The following is a 12,941-nucleotide window of genomic DNA, read 5'->3' on the forward strand; positions in this document are numbered from 1 at the left end:
AGTTTTGTGCGAGTGCACATGGAACACACAGAAGGAGGCTTGGTAGACCCCACAAAGTATATATATTCTTGATCAGCATGACAAGCCGAGTCGATATAGCCATGTCCGTCTGTCCGTCTGACCGTCTGTCCGTCTGTCTGTCCGTCTGTCTGTCTGTATGAACGCAAGGATCTCCGAAAGTATAAGAGCTAGAATAACCAAACTTGGTATACAGATTCTCCTGAGACCGAGAAAGGACGAGTTTGTTCATTTTTTCTGATCCACCCCCCCACTCCCCCCCTATTCAAGATTTTCTATAACTCCCGTAATTCTTGGAATTTTGAACTAAAATTTGGTAGTCACATTAGGTTAGTAATTATATATCCGTATACCAAGTTTCATTATGAAAGAATGATCAGAAAGAAAGTTATAGCCATATAACCAGGCCCAATGCACACATACATACATATGTACAAGTACACAAACACGCATAACGCACGATTCTGATGTAAATGTAAATGTATCTATGCATGCATGAAATATTTTATATTTAATTTAGTTAATTAATTAAATTAATTTAGTTAATTAATTAATTTAATTTAATTAATTTAATTACTTTTTTGTGGGGTGGTACAGGGTATTTAAGAGTTGAGCCTGCTCGACTTTAGCATTCCTTTCTTGTTTTTTTTTGAATTTCCCCCCACTTCCCCCCAATGGGGGATTTTTGTAACGCCGTTTGTTCGGAGCAGAACGCTCAAAATTAACGAATATTGGCTGAAATGTTAAATTCCCAAAATATGTAAACAATAGTCTAAGCTTTCACTCATGTTAATTGCATTCTCACATTGTTCTCAATATTTGCACCAAAATTGGAGCGTTCGGTAACGCTGATATGTACATACATTTAAATTTTTCATGCAGGCGTTATCCGCCTATATACATACATACGTATGTATTACTTTTGTAATTCAACACTAATTCCAAATATGATTGTTGTGAATGTAAAAAGTGTGTTTTGCTTTAACGGTAAAGATGGGCATGTGTCGGATGCTCTATGTGCTAGAGCATTAAAACTATCGATAGTTGAATCCGTCGATACAATCAATAATTCCATCGAAGTTTGAATGCAATTAACAGAAAATTTAAATAACATCTTATAATTTATATATATGTGTGTGTGTATGTAAACTTAGTTGTCCCCAACTGTTTGATATTTTGTATTGTTTGTTCTGCCTGCATTTGTAAAATGCATATTATGAAAACCCTTGAAAGCAAAGTTGTAGATTTAGTTACGTAGATTACAGTCCCTAAATTTGAAATCGATCGGAAAAAATTTATAACACAAACTTTTCATTTGAAAAGGTGAATAAATATTAAAACCCCAATAATTCAAGCTCCACCACAAATTTCTTTTATAGATTATAAAAATCAAATTTAAAGTTGATCGGTGCAGAAGTGCAGAATTTTCAAACAAACTTTGGAGCGCGTTTTCCCCCCTTTGGAGCTTGAATTTTCCAAAATCCCTTCTTAGTGGGCACCTTCACTATGATAGGATCCTTGAGCCCAAATTTCAGCTTCATAGCTCTTGCCGTTTGGGCTGTGGGCTGTTGACGCGGTTTCCTTTTATGCCCCATTTTTTTTAAAGGAAAAATTCAAAATTGTAGTCCCCAAAAAAATACAGTTGGACTTGAAATTTTTCTGAGAGTATACAAACTAAGTTTGAAGTTAATCAGATGAAAATTGTAGATTTTGCATACAAACTTTGGAGCTCGATTTCCCCCCTTCGGAGCTCGAATTCTCAAAAATCCCTTCTTAGTGGGCACTTACACTATGATAGGATACTTGAGCCCAAATATCAGCTTCCTAGCTTTTACCGTTTGGGCTGTGGGCTGTTGACGCGGTTTCCTTTTGTGCCCCAACATTTTTTTTACACGAAAAATTTCAAAAAACCAAGTATGCAGTTTTTCTTGGAATTCTCTTGGAAGTATACAAACTACGTTTGAAGTTAATCAGATGTAAATTGTAGATTTTTCATAAAAACTTTGGATTAATTTCCTGTATACCAAGTTTAGTTATTCTAGCTCTTATACTTTCTGAGATCCTTGCGTTCATACAGACAGACTTGTCATGCTGCTCAAGAATATATATACTTTGTGGGGTCTACCAAGCCTCCTTCTGTGTGTTCCATGTGCACTCGCACAAAACTAATATACCCTTGTACCCTTTGGGTACAGGGTATAAAAATGCTGAAAAATGCTGTTAGCCCAAAAAAGGATAGATTTCCGGATAGCGGCTGTTTGATATTTTTTCAGGCTGATGCAATTTTTAAAAGGACAGATCTATCCGGAACAAGTAAAAAAGCTAAAGTCGGGTGTCCCGACTTTGAAATACTCCTTACAATAATTATAGAAAATAAAAAATTAAGGAAATAAAAAAAAAATTTGATCGATTTTACCTCTCTCGGTATTCGAACTCACGTAAGGGGTTTATATTTGCACATTTACATAGCAATTGCGTCTGTGTGAGTGTATGTATGCCTATGCGCATCTATTCGTGTCTGTGTAAACATGTGTGCAGTCAACCAAAGCACTAGCATTAACAACAGCCGCGGGCAGCGCTGCAGCAGCGCTTGAGCAGCGCTGCAGCAGCAAATATATTTATGGCTATAACTTCTTGTTAAATCGGTCTATCATAGTGAAACTTGGCATACGGACACATAATAACTAACTTGGGGGTATTTGCAAAATTTTTTTTCGAAATTCCAAGAATTACGGGAGTTAGAAAAAATCGCAATTTGCATGGGAGAGGGGGGAGGGAAATTCCAAAATATACATTTTCTGCGTATTCACATAAGGCATCTGGGACTAAAATTTGGTGTTCCTAGGTCTTATAGTCTCCGAGATATAGGCGATTATAAGAATGGAAAATCGGGAAAACCCCCATAGGGGGGAAGTGGTGGCGAAAATCAAAAAAATAAAACAAACTCGTATAGAATACACACATAAGGCAAAATTTGTTTAAAATTTGGTGTCTCTAGCTCTTATAGTCTCTGAGATCTAGGTGATCATACGGACAGACGGACAGACGGACAGACAGGGCTAAATCGACTCGTCTTTTCATGCTGATCAAGAATATATATACTTTGTGGGGTCTGCCACGCCTACATTTCAGAGTATAAAAAGGCTGAAATGTCAACACTGAAGTACACAAACACGCATAGACACTATTCGGATGTAAATGTATGCTGTTGAAATTGTACAAACCCTTATAGTATGTATGTATATACTACATAAATATATTGCATGTGTTGAATATTTTATATTTAATTTAATTAAAATTTTTTTTAAATTAATTTTTATACCCAGTACCCAAAGGCTACAAGGGTATATTAGTTTTGTGCGAGTGTACATGTAACACACAGAAGGAGGCGTGGCAGACCCCACAAAGTATATATATTCTTGATCAGCATGACAAGCCGTGTCGATATAGCCATGTCTGTCTGTCCGTCTATCTGTATGAACGCAAGGATCTCAGAAACTATAAGAGCTAGAATAACCAAATTTGGTATACAGATTCTCCTGAGCCCGAGAAAGGACGAGTTTGTTCATTTTTCCCGATGCGCCCACCCACTCCCCCCCTATTCAAGATTGTCTAGACCTCCCGTAATTCTAGGAATTTTAAACTAAAATTTGGTAGACACATCCAGTAATTATATATCCGTGTACCAAATTTCGTTATGATAGGTTGATCAGAAAGAAAGTTATAGCCATATAACCATGCCCAATGCACACATACATACATATGTACAAGTACACAAACACGAATAGACACGATTCTGATGTAAATGTATGTATGCATGTATGGAATATTTTGTATTTAATTTAGTTAATTAATTAAATTAATTAATTAATTAAATGAAATTAATTTATTTTTTTGTGGGGTGGTACAGGGTATTTAAGAGTTGAGCCTGCTCGACTTTAGCATTCCTTTCTTATTAATCTAGAAATTACGTTCCTTGAAATATAATTAAGTAAATAATGTTAATATAGATACTATCGACGGTCTCCGCCAAAAATAAGACACTCCGAGTGGTTCTAGTGTCAACAGATTTGCAGCGCAATCAATTTAGCCACTTCCGTATAAATTATAGAACTATAATGCAATGACTACAGCTAAGTAAAATGGAAACGACAAATTAACGAGACAGGCAAATAATATTAACGAGCAGATTTGTTTACGTACGACTATATAGTATGTGGATGTGAAGGCTAAAAAATCTTGCGTACTTACCCTTGCTAGCACCATCCGGGCCGCGCAATATGGTGCACTCCTCTATAGTGCCAAATGGATGAAAAATTTGCCGTACATCGTCCTCGGTTTGTTGTTTGCTGAGCATGCCAACGAACAGTTTGCGATCTAAATGCTCTTTTATTGGTGAATTGTTTAATTTATTAAACATTTATTTTTAATTTTCAAAAGAGGCATAATATGGAAAAGGTCATGTTAAGAAAATAAGTAAAAGAAAGACATAATGTTATGAGTATAGTAGAATACCACGTGTTAAATCAAATTGGGAATTATCGGGGGCGTATCAAAAAAGTACGAAATGAAAATCCAAATTCAAGCCACATGAGGGTTGTGTTTTTGAGTGTGAGAATGCAATAGGGTTACACATTACGCAACAATTTGTAACGAGTAACGAAAACCCAGCAGGCACATCGAATAAAATGGAAAGGCAATAACCGCAAAAGCACAAAAATTAAAATATAAACGAAACAACATTTAGTAATTTTGGGCATTATTATGTTGCGTTACGTTTTTGTTTTATTCCAATACGTAATATATTTTGTTTGTTCATTTTAAAATGGTAGAAGCCAAAAATAAAAAAACGGTAAATGGTAAGTAAGTACCAAGAAAATGCAAATTCATGAAAAAAATAGTCAGACAAAAAAAATACGTATATGGATTTATGGCCAGTATTCCAATTTTGCCAATTTTGAAGAGCATTTTTGTTTTATTTAAAAATTTAGTGTTTATTTATAGAGCATGAACAAGTGTTACATAAAAAGGAAAGAAAAGAAGATACAAATCGGTGATATTTAGTAAAACTGTGGAACTATATATGAACTTATTGTTTGAATAAATCTAAAATTGCACATTCTTACAACAGCTATCAATTAAATATAAATATAACAAAAACTAATACAGACACGCCACAAACAGCTGTTTAAAACACCCAATCCGTTTCTAAGAAGCTGAATATTCAAAATAAACACAGAAATAAAACGATTTTTAGTCAATACTGGAAATGAAGTAAAGACTATGTATGAAAATCACTAAATACAAAAATGAAATTAGTTCATGTTTCCTAGGGATTAGGAGACTTTACATACCAAGTTTGGTTAATGTAGGTTCAGCCATTTCCGAAATCCAGAAGTGCATCCCTACGGACCGACAGACGGACGGACATGTCTAGATTGATCCTTGGTCAGGAAAAAGTATACGGCTAAATACAATTATTCGTGTTTTCATAGTATTGAACGGTTTTTTTGTAGTCGTTGGGTTGCAAGAAGAAGAATAAGAATATTAAACTCGAGCAAGCCCAAAATAGAAATACCCCAGTACCCAAAAAAATATAATCCTTGTAAAACCCCGCTCGACCTTTTTTATACTCTGTACATGAAATGTATAAGAGTATATTCAGCTTAGGGGAGGTGAAAAATGTAACAGGCAGAAGGAGGCGTGGCAGACCCCACAAAGTATATATGTATATTCTTGATCAGCATGACAAGACGAGTTGATCTAGTCTTGTCTGTCTGTCTGTCAGTCTGTCCATCCGTCTGTCTGTTCGTATGAACACCTGGATCTCAGATACTATAAGAGCTAGAGACACCAAATTCTGCACAAAGATGCCTTATTTGTGTACGCTGTGCAAGTTTGTTATATTTTTCTGAATTTCTCCCACTTATCTCCCACTTAATCCGTGATTTTCCATAACTCCCGTAATTCTTGGAATTTTTAACTCAGTGATTATGCGTCCGTATGTACAGTTCCATTATAATAGGCCGATTTGACAGAAAGTTATAGCCATAACTGCAGCTGATGTTGGTGCTTTGGTTGACTGCAAACATGCTCACAGACACGAATGGACACGCTTAGAGGTGCATACATTCACATAGACGCAGTTTCTATGTAAATGTGCAAATATGCACCCTATACGTGAGTTCGAATACCGAGAGAGGTAAAGTCGATCAAATTTTTTTTTTTCAATTTCTTATTATTCTAAACAAATATACAGAGTATTTTAAAGTCGGGACACCCGACTTTAGCTTATCTACATGTTTTTTTTTATACCCTGTACCCGTAGGGTAAAAAGGGTATATTAGATTTGTGCAAAGTATGAAACATGCAGAAGGAAGCATCTCCGACCCCATACGGTATGTATATTCTGAATCAGCATGACGAGAGAAATCGATCTAGACATGTCCGTCCGTCTGTCTGAATCAACGCAAGGATCTCAGAAACTATAAAATTTAGAATAACCAAAGTTGGTATCCAGATTCTCCTAGGTCCGAGAAAGGACGAGTTTATTTTATTTTTAAATTTATTAAATCCCCCCCCCCTTCACCCGCTACAGAATTTTGTCAATAACGTCCACATTTCAAATGCTACCTAAACCAAACTTTGCACATTTGCACTGGAGAGAATTTGTTTCGCTAATAACTTTTCTTAGAATTGACCGAATTGGATAAAATTTTAAACAACAGTAGATAATTATATATAAATGATGTGTGCATATATATATGTATATATATGTATACATACATAATACCTTTAAATTGACAATGCCTTTTATTGGCATATTTATCATGATAAGTGCAACCAATTGCCAAGAAAATGTACACAAGAAACAAGTGGAAATGCTTGACAGCTTCGGCGTTAAAGCGGGAAAAGCAATCGAAGTTTAAAATAACTAGTACGGCACGTTAGTTGGCGCACATAGCTATGCAGCTGTAGGCAATTGTCTTTGTGTGTCCGGGTAAGCCTAATGGCTTTGGGGCTTTCGCTTGGTTCGGGCTAAGCACGTGCAATAAGCCAAACAACGCCTCTGGCATGCTAAACAAAGGGCAACTACAGCCCAAAAGACGCTAGGGTTCAAGTGACATCAACAGCAGGAAAACCGAAAGCAACGGCAATGGAAAAAGCAAAAGCACCAAGAACACTCTGGACAAAAAGGGTTGCCGGGGCCGCTAACCAGTCAGCAAGCGCACCAGTCGGGCTTAATAAAAATGTAAGGCACGTGGAGCGAAAGGTAACAAGGCGCAGGTAAGTGAAGCAAAAATAGTGTAGCATGCTTTGTGGCGCCTGCTGTACATATGAAATGGCATAGTTCAACTGCCTGTTAACAGTTGTGGCGCCAAAAAGCGGGCAATGTAAAAAAAACAACGCTGCATAGGTCGAACGGTCCTAGCTAGAAGGTCGTCGGGCGTCTGTTGTCGCTGGCCCTGTCCCAAAAAAAGCAAAGGATTTGCACAATGTTTAGCCGCTGTTGCAGCAATTTTCCACAATTACGAGGATTGAGGCCGGCATAAAATGCACACACAGTACTCTGTGATTCTTTTCCGACGTCGTCTCGGCAACAGTCAGCTATCCAGGAGCTCGTAGCATAAGGAGAGTGGCTAAGAGAGGAGTTGCGGAAAGCACGGCAAAGCAGTGAAAATAATATTAAAGGCCATTAGGCTCATATAGACAAGTTAAGTGGCTCTTTTTAGTGCCACTGCTGCCAGCCGTACAGCATGTCACTTGAATGAGGATGAGTGTGAGAAGGACTTGGCGGACATGTGAACTTTGTGCAGCAGTTTTTAGGTTTTATTTTATGCCTCGGCTGTTACCAAAGCAGAAGAAGTCATTAATGTGTCGTTGTCTTTGATGCTGCTTGGCAAAAATAAAAAAATAAAATTAAATTAGTTAACCACATGGTACGGCAACTTTTGTTTTATATATGTAAAGGTCCGGGAAAGTCACAGCGATAGGGCCACTGTACCCACTAATTGTTGCATGTTATGTTTTGGCTTATCCTCGCCCGGGGGAATAGGACACAAAAAGCGCAGTGAGCTCGAGCTGCGCTAGACAAGTAATTGTGTTTTAAATATAGCAAAGGTAAAAACAATCCACCAACCAAGGTGTATAAATTATACAGAAAATGCAATAACACACGGTAAAAGAAACTAAATAGAAAGTTGCTGACTAAGCGGCGCCAAATGGATCCTGACGCCGCTTCTCATACGTATCTGCTGCTGTGCTCGACTTTTTTGGGCACCCCTTGCCAATTGACATGTAAATTGACATTTAATGGTTGCTAATGAGCGTCTGAGGATTAGTCGTCGGTGAAAGCTTACCAAAGCGATTTGAATATATTTTGCGAATTCTTTTGAAGTGCTGACAAGAAGCGTAGCAAATGAGTTTTTAGTGGCAAACACACCACCGGGCAACTGCACAAAACGCTTGTTTAGTTATTTTGGCTAACATCTCAGCTGACTCTCCATTAAATTTGAGAATCCCATGTTATATCAGATACATACATCGAATAGATTAAGTATTATAAGAATACTGGTGGAAAATTTTTTTGGAAAAATGATTATTATTATTCATACCGATACGTCCAAGAATATCGCGTATAGCATAGCTGAAAATACCAATCAAATTATTTAAACATTAAAAATAATTCTTATAATGAAGGAAGTCCAGTAAAGCGACGCATGGTCGCTTCTTATAATGTGTGGAACGTGAAAGCTCGGGCTTGGCCATGTTTATTCTGCTTTAAATTTTCGAAATTTTATTTGCTTAGGTAGGAAATGGAAATTGAAAATGCGTGTGCCTTGTGGATGTTACGTATAGGCTAATGCATATCAAATGACAAAAACTCGAAAGTGCGCCCGATTAATATTATTATAACCATGATTGTAGAATTATAACAGTATTTGACAATCAATTGGCAATTACAACCATCACGATAAAAGAATGTGTTTCTTTAACTATTGGTTTAAATAGAAAAGGTGCTATAAATATTTGCTCTTGGCATTATACCTTACAAATCTAAAGCAACTTGAAGCATTTGCTACTCATTTAGTCTGTTCAGTGCCGTACAGCCGACAAAGTGTCAGTATTTATACAGCAAATAAGCTAAATTTTTCCTTTATGACTCCCACAACGGCGGCTACACGAAACTGTTGTTGGTTTGGAGGTCTGACGATGGCGATGCTGTCGACAATTGTTTGGCAATTGTCAAAAACGCCTCCCCGCCGCCATTGCCGTCAAACGAAGCCTTGTATGACGTTTATATATGTCTGGTAATATCTCTGAGTCGCCTAAGACGTCGCACCAAGACCAACCGGAGCTACCAGACAGTCTTCCTGCCTGGCCTGACAGTTTTGTTGGTGTTATTGTAGCAAAATCCTTTGGGTGTCTTTCAGCCTTTAAGCGTGCACAGTTTATTTGTCAGGCAGTCAACTGAAATTTACAGTAATAACGGAAAGTTGAGCATAGGCTGGGGACGACTCAGAGCGGTACAGGAACACAAAGGCGCTGAGTTAAAGGGGCTTTTGATGACAGAGTGCGAATGACATGTAGTGCGGACGTCCCTTGATGGGGATGTTGCAACTAAGACAAAGGAGAAAGGCACACGGGCAGCATCGTAAGAAGTAAATTAGTTATTAGCGTTGTAAGTAGTTCAAAAGTTCTCTGAAGTCATGGCAGACTTGAATGGAGTCGCATTGGGCCCGACAGCTGGGCTATCCTTGGCATGGCGAAAACGCGCTAAAATGCGCCTAATTGTTAATTAGTGTCAGTGTGAATTAGTATTTACAGCCAAGTTGGGCAGACGTGGACGGTGGGAGTTGTGCCGAAAGGGCTTATATAATGACATTTTTAGGCATTTTGCATTCCAATGAAAGTTTGCTTCACCAACGGAAATTGTACCGAAGTCAAAAAACACTTCAAAAAAAGCTAGGTGTTTTATTAAATTTCGGTTGATTGCTATTTAAGTAGAACAAAAAGTAATTGGTCCTAGTTTTGAAAACTAATATTTCATAAAACATGTGTTTTACAAATATTAATTGAGCTTTGGCCAAAGAATTAATTATATTTCTTAAAATAAGAAGTCATTATAAATTTATTGATTGTTTTATACCTATACTATTTGTTTTTAAACTATTTTGTTGGGTTTTCTATTTAATTTTTATATACCCAAAGGGTGAAAGGGTATACTAGTTTTGAACGAATGTATGGAACAGGCAGAAGGAGGCGTGGCAGACCCTACAAAGTATATATGTATATTCTTGATCAGGATGACAATGCGAGTCGATTTACCCATGTCCGTTTGTCCGACTATCCGTCGGTCCGCCGGTCTGTATGAACTCAGATCTCAGAAAGTACAAGAGCTAGAATAACCAAACTTGGTATCTAGATTCTCCTTAGGTCAGATCTGAAGAAAGTCATAGCCATAAACATAATCTCTGCCGAAGTTATGCCCAAGCTCTACAGGCAGCTATTGTTGTTGTTGCTGCTTTGACTAATTTTACTGCATACAAGCACGCATAGACACGATTCTGATGTCAATTTATGATGTTGAAATTTTAAGTCAATGAATTAATTATTTTTTTTAATTGCTTTTTTTTGTGGGGTGGTACAGGGTATATAAGAGATGACCCCCCTTGAACTTAGCGTTCCTTTCTTGTTTTACATGTTAAGTACGAGTACCCCAGATTACAAATTGGCAAAGAAAAAAATCGCACAGAAGATTTTTGGCTGCAGGGAGAAGTGCACTCATTTTAAATTTCAGCGCGATTTCTTAAAATATAAGTAGAAGACACATTTTGTTTGAGTGTACCAAGACAAAGAAGAGTTGGCATAGGCGTCAACTACCAATAGCAAAAGTTTGCAAAGCTACTGCCTCTGTAGCCGCTCTTGTGGTATTGAAGTGTTAATTAATATTGAAAAGGATAAACTTTTGTGTGACTTTTGTGTTGGGTTTGCTTTGGTTGCCCGCCCGCCTGCCAAATTAAAATTGAAAAGCGTGTCGACGAAAGAATGGAATTGAATGCGCCAGTCGGGGCATATAGCTTGGAGTGACGAAGCTTTTTTAAGCATTTGCATTGAAAGTGGCAATAAATTTTCAGCTGGCAGTGCGGCAATCTTGACATGCCATTAACATTTTATGTGCCGGCTACACCTTAGCTTTGTCTCCTGAGTAAAAATTGCGGCGGGTACAGCGACTATCACACTAAAAGTCAATATAAAGTAAAAATTTTTTTATGACCCCGGATTATCATTTTCTGGTGCAGTCGCCGCCACCGTAGCTTGACTTCAAATTGACTGCGCGCTGCGGTTGCAACGGGTAACCGCCAGAAATTGGCCATAAAAGTGTCGAGCGGCAAAAGGTACTTGGCTATTGCCTGCTGATGTGCTCGTCTCTTTTTAAACGCGACGTTATAAAAAAATAGAAATTTTTATTTTAAGTAGTGACGCGTCAGGGATAATGTTAATGCCACATAGCATTTTCATTTCAAACACATAAAAGTTTTCAAGTCTTCCATGTGGAATGAAAAAGCCAGTAATCTATCCTGCGGTGGTTGTTCACTGTTGGAGAATTCTTTATGGTTGCTTTCTTTTCTATTTATTTTGCCAACACATACATTTAACCAGAAACCTCTTGACGAAGTAAGAAACTTAATACTAGTGTAACGAACAATTTTAGACCGACTAAACTTGATATATAGCCCATTTGTATATAACAGTTTAGGATGTTTTATTTGTGATGGATATTATGTTTAGTATTAATCGAAATCTAATTAAGGTTTTATTGTAAAGCTAACACCACGTACACACTTCTACTAGAAACAGCGTGTAAGACACTACATAATTGGCGACGAGATAAAAAAAAAAAAGAAAAAGAAGTGCGAAGCGTACATATGCTCAGTTAATTGTTCATACATAAAACACGTGTCAATACTTAAAAACTTTAATGCTAACAATTGTAAATACATACATTTGTTTAAAATGACACAAGCTGCAGTTACTACTACTACGTTATTACAAACGGCAACGCTACCAGAGTTCTCGTATGCAACGGAATCATGGTGCATTTGGAAAGAAAAACTGGAGATTCATTTGTGTGAAATAAAGTGCGAAGAGGAGGAAGTAAAACAAGAGAGAACGCTACAGTCGAGCAAGCCCGACAGTGTAATACCCTGTACCCATGTAAACTTCCGTCACTGAGTTATATGCGCCCATAGCAGCAGCAAAAAGAGGAAGAAGAAGAGCGAACTTGTTGCTGCAGTTTGGGGGGGTTGTACTGGCGAGAATTTGTTTTGCTAATAACCTTTCTTAGAATTGACCGAATTGAATAAAATTTAGTACAACAGTACAACAACAATTGTTTTTAATGAGCGTAAAAAATTTTATGTCGCAGTCAAAAGTGACTCTGAAAACGTGTCCCAATGGTTTGCTAAAGTTAAGCAACTGGCCATTAATTGTAAATTTGGTTCAAATTTGGACGACTTTGTGTTGGATCGCTTTGTCACCGGGCTTCCAGAAAATATTTTCGACAAATTATGTGAGGAAGATGAGTCCCTAACCTTGACAAACGCATTACGTAAAGCCACAATTATGGAAACGAAGGTCATCGCAAAGGCAACTGAAACTTCAAACATGAATGCAGTCAACGAAGTACGGCACAAAGGGCAGCGCAGAAGTAACGGTCTCAGTACTACCAGACGTAGCAACAACAACAACAGCGGCAGCCGAAGCAACGAGAAGGCAGCGGGCAGCAGCAACAACAACAACTACAAGAAGAACGTAAGGCAGCAGCAGAACGAGAAAATCACATGTTCACATTGTGGTTGGTGCAATCACAGCTCAAACTCGTGTCGCTTTAAGAATAGCGAATGCCACAATTGCGGTAA

At 37.7% G+C, this 12,941-nt stretch overlaps 1 protein-coding gene across 1 annotated transcript in view; it reads right to left on the reverse strand.

The window, feature by feature from the left end:
- LOC115624964 (CUGBP Elav-like family member 4) overlaps positions 1 to 12,941 on the reverse strand; it is a 247,570-nt gene that overhangs the window by 102,888 nt on the left and 131,741 nt on the right. Inside the window, exon 3 of the mRNA XM_030519819.1 lies at positions 4,270 to 4,404. Coding sequence (XP_030375679.1) covers positions 4,270 to 4,404 — 135 coding nt within the window. The remainder of the gene's footprint in view (positions 1 to 4,269; positions 4,405 to 12,941) is intronic.

Source organism: Scaptodrosophila lebanonensis, unplaced genomic scaffold (assembly GCF_003285725.1).
Source record: "Scaptodrosophila lebanonensis strain 11010-0011.00,11010-0021.00 unplaced genomic scaffold, SlebRS2 tig00000061-arrow-pilon, whole genome shotgun sequence".
Taxonomy (NCBI): Eukaryota; Metazoa; Arthropoda; class Insecta; order Diptera; family Drosophilidae; genus Scaptodrosophila; species Scaptodrosophila lebanonensis.